The following is a 14,923-nucleotide window of genomic DNA, read 5'->3' as shown; positions in this document are numbered from 1 at the left end:
TTGAAGTCTGTTTTTTCCCAAAAAGATGGTAGTTAACCAGATCTGAGAAAAGAATGGAGAAAGGATGGAGAAAACCTGGATAGAGGATGTGTTGAAAACCAGCATTTTTGTTTGGAAGCAGAGGAAGAGAAAAAGTATCCATGTTAGGCCCCTCTGAAAAATCCTGAGGACTAGGATCATAGTTTGAGGACTGGGATCGTGCTCATTTGGTATATTGGCAATTCTATGAATCCAGTGTCTTCCTCATGCGTGTAGAAACTGTTCCACCGTAGCTATAAGTGTGTGGTGCTAAAAATATTCATCCAGTCCAGAACCCCTTGTTTGTTTGTGTGGGTTTTTTGCTTTTAGGTTTAGACGCATGAAACGGGGCGTGAAGGTGAAACACATCAAACACAACAGCTACAACTTCTGTTACTTCACTCGAGGGAAGCCTGGAGTCCAGCCATCTATACTGATGCTTCATGGGTTTTCACTCAGCAAAGACATGTGGTTAGATACTATTAAGGTATATTATTTTTGGTTGGCCCTGCTTCCCATGGCAGCCATTTTGTTGATACATCCACCCTGTTGTGTCAGAATTCCAAACGTGCCCCACAGCTTGAAAGAGGACCCCTGATCTAGGCTATTCCTACTGAAGTTTCAGGCACCACAGAGAATTAAGCATAAGCATTTATTGTCATTGTGCACGCAGAACGAAATTTACAGCAGCATTCCTCGATGCACACAATTTCAGACTCATACCCCATCCTCACTTTCCCCTTCCTCCACCCATCCCTACATAGCCCCAAACACATCAACACGAAGCCGCGGAGTTTAGCATAGCCACAGCTCTAGATAGAAGCTGTCTCTAAGCCTCTTTGTCCTAGTTATGATAGACCTGTATCGTCTGCCGGATGGTAACAGTTCAAAAAGAGAGTGTGCTGGATGAGACGGGTCTCTCAGAATATTTTGGGCTTTCTTTAGGCTTCGGGAATTATAGAATTTTTCCAAGGAGGGAAGAGGGCAGCCGATAATCCTCTGTGCAGTAGTGATCACCCTTTGGAGCACCTTCCTATCTGCCACTGTGCAACTGGAGAACCATTCTTGATATAGCTTCCAGTGAGGATGGAAAAAACAGAAGTTGGTACTGCCTTGCCACCTTGTGTAAACATTCATTCCAGACCCGTGTGCCTTTGGTATCCAAAGCTGCTCCTGTTCATTTTCTTTTTTCGCCAGTTTCAAGCCACATCACCAGCTGTTGCCAGAAGCTGTTTAGAGAAAGCATTCTCATTAATCTGTGAAATGGGATTTAAATTTGGATTTAATATATTACTGTAATTGCAAAGGAGGATCACTGGACATTATAATTATCCCAGGGCTCATTCACGTTGCGCAACATTTTCAGAATATCTCATTAGTTTGTGCTCACCCCCTCGAAAATGCTCCCTGGCCTCCATTTTGCGGTTATGCCAGGTATTTTTTTTTACAGATCTGTAGATTCAATGCTACGAGGCTTCAAAGCCTCACGCTGTAGTTCTCTAGGGTATGCGTCCACATAGCTATGTAGGCACAACACCCTGATTTTTGTTTTGTTTTAAAAATGGCAGAAATATAGCACAAGACTGCCTGTGGGAGCTCACAACATTGTGCCAATGAGAAAGACCACAGACTGCAGAGCGGCATAGGAAATGTGTTAAAGAGGTCCGCACAGCAAGTGAAAAGGATTCCACAAAAGTTTTCAGAAAAACACAGCTTGGGAACAGCTTCCAAATAAAATGTTTTGACCAGAGGTGGGATCCAGCAGGTTCTCACCAGTTCCCGAGAGTGGGTTACTCATTATTTGTGTGTGCCGAGAGGGGGTTATTAATTGGGTCTGCTTTTCCGTTAGAAATTCCATTAGGTCCAAAAATCATAAAGTCCTGTTGTTTCCTATGTGGCTGGTTAGCAAAGGTAGAAAATGGGATAATTCTTCCTGTTGGGCTGTTTTAAAAACATGTTTTAGAAATATGGTCAAGTTCCTTGTTTAAGGAAAGTATCCTTCTTTTGATTTCTAGAAACAAAATTAAGTATTCGAAAGTATTAAGTATTTGACAGGCAGTCAATTAGAGGAGAAGTAGTTGTTTCTGTTGGCAGTAGACGATAGGACTTGCTATAATGAGTTTAAATTATGGACAGAAAGATTGATACCAGCTGGGAATTAGGAACTTTTTTTTTACAGTAAGAGTTTTTTACAGTAACAGAGAAATTATTAATGCCCCACTCCCGGAATGCCCGGCCATGCCCCCGTCGTGCCCCACCCAGCCCCATTGGCGCTACGCCACTGTTTGAATCTCACCACCGTGGGAACCTGTTACTAAAATTTTTGGATCCCACCACGGTTTTGACACAGAAAATAAAGGGGTTGGGGCTAAAAAAAAAACCCCATGTGGAACCACTTCAGCACACTGGCACTTACATCCCTCTCATTGCATATTCTGCATTATGTTTCTCTTGAAAACTAGCAGCAGTGTTCCAAGAAGATTAACCTCTTCATGGTTTGATATTTAAAGGATCTTAGTGCCATTATTCTGATTCATTTTTAATGGTGTTTTCTCACAGTATATGCCTGAGGACATCCACGTGGTCTGTGTTGACCTTCCTGGTCATGGAGCAACCACCCGCTTGCTGGGAGATAGCTACAGAGCACCTTCGGAGCCAGGGCGCTAGAAGGCGGGAATTCATGAGGTGATTGGAGACCTCCCTCTATGAATGTCACTCAGGTTTAGCTAGGTCTACAGCAGAGTTGAGGCAGTCACTGGATCTAGTAATAATGCCAAAGATTTCACCGATCCAGTAAAGGATGGAAAGTGGTGGTTGCTTCAAGAACAACAAGCAGGGTAGTTACCTTACCGGGCAGCCGGTTGTGCGTTTCAGTAGTTAACATTGCGCATTGTGTCATTATCATCCTGGTACAAAGGAAATTCTCATCTGTTTCTGACAAATCTTTTTTTAAAAAGTATTTCACCAGCTTTTATGTCTCACTCAGGGCGTTTCCCTCTACTCACCCACAGGCCTCGCTATGCCTTAGACGCGCTGCTACTCAGCGTAGCGTCATTTTCTGAAAGTGATACTGCCTTCGAGGCGTCCCCAAGTAGGGTCATCAAAAGGCGCCGTTTACAAGAGCGCCAGGAATGACGCATGCTGAGCGGCAGCGTCGGGGCAGCTGCATTGTCACTGCCCCTGTAATGGGGAGTGCCGGGGGACCCCACGCTACTTGAGGAGAGTAGCATGGGGCTTACAGTAAGTGGGGAAAGGCCCTCAGTCACAGAGAAGGAAGAGTTGCTGCAGATCATTTGAGTCCAGCCCCCCACCTGAAGGCCTCGTAGATGACAAAAAGAGGGGCAGATACAGCATTACCCGTCCTAGAAATCCCCTTATACTCTCGCAATATATTATTCCTGGGATTGTAGGAAGTAGATGATTTTGCCCTTTTCTCCCTCCTCGCTGCAACTGCTGGGATACTTAAAACTTCTGCTAATGGAAGGGGCAGGGAAAATTCCCACCGATTCCTTCTCCTTGCTGCCAACTCCCTATTTTCTTCTCACGCTTTCAGGAGGACCTGCTGTCCCCGTGGAGAAGTAGTTTGGGGGAGATCAGTAGACAGTAAGAAAAGGGGGACAACAGCAGCATTCTATTCTGCTGATTGAAGTGCCTTGCGTGAGTGGAAAATTTAGTCTGGATCCAGCCCCCTAACCCAAGCGGATGCTTGTCCATGTGACCCCTGCAGCTACAGCAATGATCTTGGGTGGAGGGGGTCTAAAGGAGTGGTTCTCAACCTGTGGGTTGGGACCCCTTTGCGGGTCGAACGACCCTTCCACAGGGGTCGCCTAAGACTCTCTACATCAGTGTTCTCCATCTGTAAAATGGATCAATGTTAGGGTTGGGGGTCACCACAACACGAGGAACTGTACCAAAGGGTCGCGGCATTAGGAAGGTTGAGGACCACTGGTCTAAAGTGACCTCTAAAGAGAAGGGAAGCACTGGGACAGTGTGTTACCACCTTCTGTCAGTGGTTGGTTGGATACCTAATGTGCCTCTGTCCAGACCAGGGGTAGGGAACCTGTGGCTCTCCAGATGTTCAGGAACTACAATTCCCATCAGCCCCTACCAGCATGGCCAATTGGCCATGCTGACAGAGGCTGATGGGAATTGTAGTTCCTGAACATCTGGAGAGCCGCAGGTTCCCTACCCCTGGTCCAGACATTTCTGCAGACTCTCCAAGTCAAGAGAATCCACAGTTTCTCTAGGGCAGTGGTGGCGAACCTTTGGCACTCCAGATGTTAGATGCTAATACAGATTTCCACCATCATTTTACCAGCAGTGGCCCAATTGGCCCATGCTGGTGAAACTGATAAAGAGTATGTAATCCCCATGGAGATCTGAGGCCAGAGTCTCGCCTGCAATGCTCTAAAGGGAGTTTATTCCATTGTTGAACAGCTCATTTTTAAGAGAAATAAAGGGGGAATCACAGAAGACAATATTACCCTTACCATTTCCATTACAAATGTCTCTTGTTCCACTGTGCTCTCTGTTCAAACCACTTTGGCAGGTTTTGGCATCTCCACCAAAACTTGCAAAACTGCTTTTCCAGAGATAAGGTGATTTTATAGGGAAGCTTCCGTTGCACACTTTAAACCTTGTGTGGGGGTGGGGGGGGGGGAGGAGGAAGTATTGTTGATCTTCGAAACGTGTCTCCTGAGAGATAAGCCTTTCTGCCTTTCCGGCAAAACAATAAATGCCGGCTCCACGCACAAAAGTATTGTGGAGGAGGGAAACTGAACAGGGATGTGTGTGTGTGTGTGTGTGTGTGTGAATGTGGGTTTCTGTGTAAAGTGCCATCAAGATACTTCAGGGTTTTCAAGGCAAGAGACAAGCAGAGGCAATTTGCCATGGCTGTCCTCTGCATAGTGGCCCTGGCATTCCCTGGCAAACTTCCTTCCACCCAAGTACTAACCTGCGTAGCTTCTGAAATCAGGATAGGGCGCAGGGATGCATGCAGCTGTTTCATACTGAAACCCATCATTCATCTAAAGTTAGCATTGTGTGCCATGAGTGGCAGCAGCTCCTCACAGTTTTGGTTAAAGCTCCTTCTCCTACTGCCTGATCCTTTTAACTGGCAAACTCTATGCTGGGGATCATTAGAAAAGGAATTGATAACAAAACTGCAAAGATTGTCATGCCTTTATATAAAGCCGTGGTGCAACTGCACTTGGAGTACTGGAGTACAGTTCTGGTCGCCACATCTCAAAAAGGATATTGAAGAGATAGAAAAAGTGCAGAGAAGGGCAACGAGGATGATTGAGGGACTGGAGCACCTTCCCTATGAGGAGAGGCTGCAGCGTTTGGGACTCTTTAGTTTGAGAGAGGTGGCATTTTGAGGGGAGGATATGAGATTGAAGTCTATAAAATTATGCATGGGGTAGAAAATGTTGGACAGAGAGAATTTTCTCTCTTTCTCACAATACTAGAACCAGAGGGCATGTACATTTGAAAATGCTGGGGAAGAATTAGGACTAATAAAAGGAAACACTTCTTCACTTAACGTGTGATTGGTGTTTGGAATATGCTGCCACAGGAGGTGGTGATGGCCACTAACCTGGATAGCTTTAAAAGGGGCTTGGATAGATTTATAGGAGGAGAAGCTCCATGGGTTATGGCTCACTCAAACTTGATCCCTCCTTGATCTCAGATTGCAAAATGCCTTATGTGTATAGACCAGGTGCTTGGGAGCAACAGCTGCAGAAGGCCATTGCTTTCACCTCCTGCATGTGAGCTCTCAAAGGCACCTGGTGGGCCACTGCGAGTAGCAGAGAGCTGGACTAGATGGACTCTGGTCTGATCGAGCTGGCTTGTTCTTATGTTCTTATGTTCTAACTGGAGATGCCAGGAATTGAACTTGCAACCTTTTCCATGCAAAGCAAATGCTCTACCAGTATGCCATGGCCCCTCTAAACAAAAGCACCATCTGATTGCCTGACATGGCTCAGGCCACAATATCCTCTTCTGAGTAGCATCAGGTGCCTCACCTCCACGAAGGCAATGTGGAGCATTACATTGGTTGCTATGATTGGGGAAGGCTTTAAGAACATAAGAACATAAGAACAAGCCAGCTGGATCAGACCAGAGTCCATCTAGTCCAGCTCTCTGCTACTCGCAGTGGCCCACCAGGTGCAGTATGTGAAAGCCTCTGGAAATGTCATAGTCATAGTTCCCCTTGCATTCTCCTTGCATACATTGCCCAAGAAATTGAAGCAAGGATCTTGAAAAAAACCCAGAGCAGTATTTAGCTCTTTTTTCTTGCTTCTTTCACAGTTTGTCGAGTGCATTGGTCTGGATAAAAATCCCTTCCACCTGGTTGGGTTCTCCATGGGCGGAATGATTGCCGGGGTTTATGCCGCTCTTTATCCGTTCCATGTCTGCTGTTTGTCCCTCCTTAGCCCAGGTGGTAAGTGTCTGAATTCTTTTTAGGGGGTCCGACCAGTTACCGAATAATGCAAACAAAATTCAATGAATGTAAATAGGAGAATGGATAGTTATACCAAAGGCCCTAGCACAGTGGTGGCGAACCTATGGCACTCCAGATGTTATGGACTACAATCCCCATCAGCCCCTGCTAATTGGCCATGCTGGCAGGGGCTGATGGGAATTGTAGTCCATAACATCTGGAGTGCCAAAGGTTTGCCACCACGGCCCTAGCAAGACACTGCATTCCACCCTCTACATGAGTCCTCATAATCCACACGCACTTGTACGTTCTACCCTGGTAATTCAGTTCCCTGAACAAAGAAAAGAGGGAGCAAACTTAACCCTGCAGAACTAGAATTCAGTACTTAGAAGGTCAAGAAAATGTTTAAAGGATCACTAATACAACTTCTAAATGTCAAAACCACATAAGTATTTATTACAGATTAAAATCATTTACACATGTAAAAGGCCACAAGAGCTGACCTCATACATACAAAATCACACTTAGAATGTACAGAAGGGTCCAGTAGGATACTTTTTTGACACTAACAAACAGATACATTTCAGCCAAACAGCTTTTCTTGGTGGTCAAAATTAATACAATAATGTAGTGTCAAGCTTCCAGACTACAAATAGCAGCTATAAAGCTTTTTTTTAAAAGACTGTGAAAAAATAGTCTATAAAAAACAAAAAAAGGGAAAAAGAAAATAAATAATTAGCCAATGTGATATAACACATTAAATGTTCATAAAAAATAATGCATACATGAAATGTCTGAAACTTACTGAAGAGTATCTTGGAGGCCCCTTTGCATACGCGGACTAATAAGCAAGTATTCATTAATGAGAGGCTGCATGCATCACAGCAGCCACCTCTTGCTCCTCCCCTCAGTGGCGGAAGCGGCTGTTTCCTATGGTTTTCTAGAGCAACAGTATTTCCAGCCGCTGCAGTGAACAGTACTTGGCGGCTGGAAGCGCTTCATCCCCCCCCCCCCTTTCCCGAGTCGACTTACCTTCCCTCTGATGACCTTCCGCGTCGCTTCCAGGCTCTGAGGACCACGCTCTGCCCTGCAAGTACTCACAGAGCTGCACGCCAGAAGCTGGGTTGTCAGAGGGAAGATGACGGGTTCATTCGGCGACGTTACGGCGAAGCAATGCCAGCGTAGCGTCTTCTACCCTACCGGGACCATTCGAGGCAAAGCTGGTCCTGGAATCGCGTCAGCTGCTTGTAATGCATGCCGACATCGACTCCTCAGGGTGGCCGTGCTGAAACGGCCTTAAATTGGTACCCTGGTCTTCCACACAAAGTCATTTTCTCTTAGAAAGTGCAATACAGTCTGCCAATCATCCCCAATTCTTAAAGAGAAAACAAATTAAAAAAAACAAATTCATAATTATTTCCAGCGAGGGGAAAAATTTATGTTACATATAGCTGTATATCTACCAAAAATCCAAATTTATCCCCTAATTAATTACCTGCTAGTGAAAAAACTCATAATGCCTCAGTTATAATAAATTCTTCTAGTCTGGAACAGAGTTCCAGGGGGGACCTCAGAAGCACATATCTGACTGACTGAGAGGTCACATCATGGCAGGCCCAGTCTCAACCCATGTATTGGGCGTAGCGCCAAAGCATTCATCAGGTTTTTATCATCTTGTAACGCCCCTTATTAAGGGCTAGAAATTAAAGAGAACCATGGTAGATTTCACAGTGTAAAAACTTCTTGGGCAGTCTCTAAATCTGCATCTTTCCGTTTTCTCCCTCAACCCATTCCCATAACTTTTGGCTACTCTTCCTCCTCCCCCTCTCCTCCCCCTTCTCCAAGACTTGGCCTTTGGTGTTACTTTCTCACTCCACCCCGTCGTTAATTGCCTCGTCATCTTCATAACAAACTATCTTCTCAGAGCTGATCTAAATCCCATTTTTTTAGGATCAAATTTGTCACTAATTTCTGTCAAACAATCGGCACATTGTCTCCCAATTCATAGGTCTCCAGTATCAAGGAGGTTATGAGTTCATCAAGCACTTGAGGGAAGTGGAGAAATCTATCAATGTGGGAAGCAATCACCTCCTTTCTTTGACCGAGAGACAGGGAGAAGAGCTATTGAAGCTTGGCCTATACCACCCAAGCATATCACAGTTGCAGGTAAAGAGGGGCATGATAGGATGCCGTGCTCTGGTCCAGTCTTTCATTACAAAATTGTACAGTTTTGCACATCTGTCTGTCACTCTGTTCATATTTTGCTGGTGTGAGCAGCAAAGGCACTGTCTTAAATCAGAGAGTTAGCTAATAAACTGTTGGGGGGTATCTCGCAACCTTTAATCTCCAACTTAGACATACATACCCCTTCCAAAACTTTTGCCCCTAGAAACTGCACACAGATCTCTAACAGTCATTCCAGTTCTTTTTTTGTTGGTCAAGAATCGCTTCTATTGCATCAAAGGGTCTTAAACTATAATTAGTAAGAGTTGCCACTTGGGCTAGTAAATGTACATTAACTGACTGTCACATAGCAGAAGGATTCTCCTATCTCGCCACATATAGCAGCCATCGAGTCACCGGTGGCAGCCATTGCGGCAGAGTGAGCAACACGAGGCAAAGAGAAGGGGGCATTCAGCTCATAAGTGAAGTTGCAGGGAGCTGCTTGCCATTGGCCTGAGCTGAAAAGTGGCGAGGAGCAGCAAGAGCTATATAAGTGCCACGCCCCGAGCCTCGGCCTTCTTGGCTAGCCGAGGCTCAACGGAAGGAATATTTTGTTGCCTGGCAGAAACTTTTCATTTCCTGCCACTCTGACACATCTCTTTTTCCTCCTCAGCTCCTTAAGGGATATCTTGATGATGATAGACCACAAAGGATGTTCTTCATTAAAAGTGAGTGAAATAGCAGAAATGCAAGCTACTTTGGTCATTTCACAAATTACACATCAAGGGTACTCTCGGACAGGCAGTGACAACCAGCCACTGCTCCAACCAACATCCAGAAGAGCTCATGTGTGCAGAGAAGTCATAGGATACAGATTCAGCCTTAGTTTCTTGACTTAATGGTAGACGTTTATCCGAGTGAGAATGAGAATCCCAAGGGTGTTCCCTGCCCATGCCTTTTTAAATAGTTACTCTTAGATCACACAACCCAAGATAGGACAAAGTCAAGAGTTTCTAATGCCTGCGAGATGTACACAGATCTTCAGTTTCCAGAGACATCCAGATGGGACTCTATAAATAATCCTCAGTCTTAGTGTCTGGATTTCTCACTGATGCTTTCTGACAAACCCGTCTTATACAAATCTAAGCAAACTTCTCAATGTTGTTGGGGTTGCAGCTTTGGCCCAGCCTTCCCAGCATCAGTGGGGCGAAGTTGAGGCAGGGAGGGGGGCACTTAAGTATTCTGGTGGGAGCCAATCCCTTGTACTCTTCTTCACTATGCAGCCTTGACGTTTCCTGGAGTGCTGTGCAGAGTGAAATGGCCAGGATGTTCCCACTGTGGAATGGTCACTTGGAGGAGTCAGGCTGTGAATCAGAAGAGAAACGTGGGGACATTTTGAAAGAGACAAGGGAAAGCCAGCACAAAAGCTTAACACGGATGGAAACAGCAGACTCAGCCTGAAAGAGCATGTGTGTGGCCCACTTAAGACATCAGTGAAGGAAGAAATGATTTTTCAGTCCAAGATATGTAGCCTCAGTTGAGAATAGGGCTGCCAATCTCCAGGTATGGCCTGAAGATTTCCCATCTATCTCCAGACTACAAATATCAGTTTTGCTGGAGAAAATGATTGCTCTGGAAGGTGAACTCCATCACATTATATCCCATTTAGGTCCGTGCCTTCTCTTCCGTCTATATCACCCCTCCTTCCCCTGGTCCCAACCTCAAATCTCCATGAATTTCCCAACTTGGAGTTTGCAACCCTAGCATACAGGGAGACACAAACAGCCCTGCTTCAGGAGAAGATGCACGTTTGTAGCAGTGATGACAGCTCTAACTCTGATTCTTTCTTGGGAAAGGCTTTCTAGACCTTTCCAGTATGGAGTCCAGGTACAGCCTTCAGGACAATGCAAGCAAGATCAAGGCTCCAACTGAGATCATCTGGGGAAAGTATGACAAGGTAGGACAACGGGGCGAGAAAACCATCCATGAATGCCAATTACCTGGTTTCAGTGGCTTTTCATTTCCAACCGGTGGTAGATCTAGGGAACTAGAAGCGTGAGGCTGCTGCACCAAACATCCAAGTTCCTGGTCTCGGCCATGATTCCTGAGTAGTAACATGGGTGTAGAACTAATCCGCTGTAGGATCAAATGACGAAAACAAATGTAGGAATCCATAAACTTGCCAATTTATACATCTGACTCAACCATGCACCTCTAATTGCAGGCACCAATAATTACAAACAGATACAATTACTCATACAGATCCCAGCCACTGTGCCTCATATACCTAATATTTAAGTCCAAACAGTAAACGCCTTTAATATCACTTATGCTCATCTTGAATCTGAAATTTAAAGCACCAAATTGCTAACATTTTGGTCTGGTCTAACAGAACAGGTGATGTGGAGACTGAAGGACGTAGTAAATTTTCTTTGAGGAGGAAGCAATGCCAGCAAAATATTCATGATGTACAGATGCAGCCCCAAATATCTGATTTATGCTGCACCCCATCTAGAGATCTTAGGCCTGGTACCTGCAACAAGATGGACTCTAGAAGAAGTTACAAAAATGTCAAGTTAGGTAGAAATAAAAACTGTTTAAGATAAGGAGGCAAAGAGAGGAGGAGCATCATGACAGCCTCCAAGTAATTGGAATAGCAGAAAGAAGCTGGAAATGGTTGGCCATTTTTCCTACTGAGGCTAGAATGACATCATCTCTTGAAACTTGATTTAAGACCTCCTGAAACTCTTCCAGCCGTGACTCTCATTGAACAACTCACAATGCAGTCCAAGAAGGAACACCAGTACATCCTAGGGAAAGACAGAACATCATACAATGAAAGTAGCCTCACTTGCATGCTTTAGCCCTATGGCGGAAGGAGCCAGGGGCAGGGCTCCTGGAGTGTGTTCAAAAGGCCCAGGTTCAGACCCTGTCATCTCTATTTCAACTACCTTAAGTAGCAGGTACCAAGGATGTAGGTAAGGGGGGGTTCTTGGGTTCAAACCCCCCATTGCATGTCCAAAGCTCCATCCCCCGTTTGTGGGGGTTTTTTTGTATTTTAAAGTGTTTTCCGGTTTTTGCGTGCAGGGGTGCAATTTATAGGCTAGAAGCACCACAATTTCAGTTTTGGGAGCAGCAGTGGTGTAGGAGGTTAAGAGCTCGTGTATCTAATCTGGAGGAACCAGGTTTGATTCCCAGCTCTGCTGCCTGAGCTGTGGAGGCTTATCTGGGGAATTCAGATTAGCCTGTACACTCCCACACACGCCAGCTGGGTGACCTTGGGCTAGTCACAGCTTCTCGAACTTTCCTCTGGCCCCACCCACCTCACAGGGTGTTTGTTGTGAGCGGGAAGGGCAAGGAGATTGTAAGCCCCTTTGAGTCTCCTACAGGAGAGAAAGGGGGATATAAATCCAAACTCTTCTTCTTCTTCTTCCTGATGATTGTCCACTTGGGTTTGGTGAGGGTTTGGTTCAAGGGGTCCGGCAGGGATTATGGACTCCCTATAACTCCTGCTCCCGATGCTCTATTTGTTTCCAATGGGAGCTAATAGGAGATGGAGGCTACACCTTTGAGGGTCCATAACCTTTGGACCTCCTAGAACCAAACTCTCACCAAACCTGGGAGGTATCATCAGAGGAAAATCTACTGACATACCATTCAGGCGTTTTGTGAAGTTTGGTCCAGGGGGGTCCAACGTTATGGACTCCTTTAAAGGGAGTGCCCCATCCCCAATTGTTTCCCAACGGGAGCTAATAGAAGATGGGGCTACACCTTTGAGGGTCCATAACTCTTAGACCCTGAAACAAACTTCACCAAACCTGGGTGGTTATCAGTAAGAGAACCTCCTAATCGAGATGGCTTGAAAGTTTGGTGCTGCTAGCATAAAGGCAATTGCACCCTGACAGCAAGCACCCTCCAAATTCTCTCCAGATTCTCCTCCTTTTTTTAAATCCCCCCCCCCTTTGGCAATGGATTTAAAGGGAGAATCTGAGGTCCCCAGTTCTAAACATTGAAAGTGATGCTGTTTCTCAGGGTGTGGGATAAATCCATCACTAAAGCAGCATCACTTTTCAATGTTGTTTTAACTGGGGACCCCAGCTTTCTCCCTCTTTAAGATGGGATTTAAGGTGGGCTCTCTTAGTTTAAAGCAATTCATTGAAAAGTGATGCTGTTTGGGGTGGATTCCAGCATCAATAGCGAAGTCTACTGCCCCCCCCCCCCAAGAAAAACTCAGAATTTTCACTGGGTTGAATGTATTTCCTAGCTATGCTAGGGAACATCAAGAGCCAGCAACAAACAAAGTTCTTCAAGTACATCAAAAGCCTGAGGGAAGCCAAAACAAGGGAAGCGGTAGGCCCGTTAGATGATGACAGAGGAACAAAGGGTGTGCTAAAAGATGGCAGGAGATTACGTGAGAAGAGAGGCTGAATGTCTGATTCTTTGCATCTGTTCAAATTCACCCAAGAGGAGGTGAGGAGACATTCCTGCACCTGAGACAGAAGCCCTTCAGGGAGGCTTAATCCAGGGAACTAGCGAAGATAGTGGTAGACAAAGGAAGAAGTTCTTGGCAGCCATTGATAAACTAAATGTTACCCAAATCCCCTGGCTAGATTGCATCTACACCCAAGAGTTCTTTAAAGAGCTCAAACAGCAGAGTGCTGATCTTCTCACTTTAATGTGCAACTTATCCCTGAAATCAGGCTCCATCCCTGAGAAGACTGGAAGATGGCCATAATGTGTCACACCAGAAATCGCTTTAGAAAAAGGGATCCTACAGAGGGACCCAAGGAAATTACAGGCCAGTCAGTTTGACATCTGTTCCTTGAGCCAAATTAGTAGAATCTTATCATTAAAGATAGCATTATAAAAACATGTAGAAAAGCAAGACCTGCTGAGAAAGAGTCAGCATGGCTTTTGCAAGAGCAAAATCCGATCTTACAAACTTACTTCAGAGTTCTTTGAGGGTGTAAACAGGCATGTGGACAGGGGTGAACCCACGGTGGACATTGTCTGCTTGGATTTCCAAAGAAACTTTTGTAGAAGTTCCTCACCAGAGACTGTTTAAAAAACTCAGCAATGAAAGAAGGAATAAGAGGGAGATCCTCCTATGGGATTAAAAACTGGTTGAAACAGTGGAAACAAGAGTGGGTGTAAATGGGAAGTTCTCTCACAATGAGAGATGTCGAGTGGGTGTCCCCAAGGATCCGTTTTGGGACCAGTGCTCTTTAACCTATTCATAAAATGACCTAGAGTAGGGTGGGTAGTGTGGTGGCCAAGTTTGCAGATGATACCAAATTATGTAGGGTGGTGGAGAACCACAAAGGATTGCTTGAAGAGCTCAAAGCGGACCTTGATAAATTAGGTGAGAGTGGACTCAGAAATGGCAAATACAGTTCAATGTAGCAAAATGTAAAGTGATGCACATAGGGGCAAAAAAAGCCAAACTTCACATACACACTACAGGGGTCAGTGCTATCAGTCACAGACCAGGAAAGGGATTTAAAGCTGTCTTAGTTGATAGTTCCATGGGAATGTCAACTCAATGCATAACAGCTGTAAAAAAGGCAAGCTCTATGTTGGGGATAATTAGGAAAGGAATTGATAATAAAATGCAAAGATTGTCATGCCCTTATATATAAAGCAGTGAAAAGTGCGACCCTTTGCCATCTTGGTACTTGATGTCCAATTCTGGTCGCCCATCTCAAAAAAAGGATATTGAGGAGATAGAAAAAAGTGCAGAGAAAGGGCAACAAGGATGATCGAGGGACTGGAGCACCTTCCCTATGAGGAGAGGCTGCAGCGTTTGGGACTCTTTAGTTTGAGAGGAGGCTGACTGAGGGGGGGATATGGATTGAAGTCTACAAAATTATGCATGGGGTAGAAAATGTTGACAGAGAGAATTTTTCTCTCTTTCTCACAATACTAGGAACCAGGGGGGCATTCATTGAAAATGCTACCAGGGAAGAATTAGGACCTAATAAAAGGAAACACTTCTTTCCACGCTAGCGTGTGATTGGTGTTTGGAATATGCTGCAACAGGAGGTGGTGATGGCCACTAGCCTGGATGGCTTTAAAATGAGCTTAAGACAGATTTTATGGAGGAGAAGTGGGTTTATAGCTGCCAATCTTGATCTCTTTGATCTGAGATTTACAAATGCCTTAACTGATCCAGGTGATCGGGAGCAACCGCAGAAGGCCATTGCGTTCACATCCTACATGTGAGCTCCCAAAAGGCACCTGGTGGGCCACTGCGAGTAGCAGAGAGCTGGACTAGATGGACTTTGGTCTGATCCAGCT

The 14,923-nt window shown here is 45.2% G+C and overlaps 1 protein-coding gene across 1 annotated transcript in view; it reads left to right on the top strand.

Moving 5' to 3' along the window:
- LOC125429436 (monoacylglycerol lipase ABHD6-like) overlaps positions 1–14,923 on the top strand; it is a 29,923-nt gene that overhangs the window by 2,543 nt on the left and 12,457 nt on the right. The window contains 6 exon segments of the mRNA XM_048490556.1: positions 349–505; positions 2,578–2,703; positions 6,331–6,463; positions 8,472–8,629; positions 9,300–9,354; positions 10,483–10,583. Of these exon segments, the coding sequence (XP_048346513.1) occupies positions 349–505; positions 2,578–2,703; positions 6,331–6,463; positions 8,472–8,629; positions 9,300–9,354; positions 10,483–10,583 (730 nt within the window).

This window comes from Sphaerodactylus townsendi, linkage group LG03 (assembly GCF_021028975.2).
Source record: "Sphaerodactylus townsendi isolate TG3544 linkage group LG03, MPM_Stown_v2.3, whole genome shotgun sequence".
NCBI lineage: Eukaryota > Metazoa > Chordata > Lepidosauria > Squamata > Sphaerodactylidae > Sphaerodactylus > Sphaerodactylus townsendi.
The sequence above is the reverse complement of the archived record's forward strand: the minus strand, read 5'-3'. Positions and strand labels throughout refer to the sequence as shown.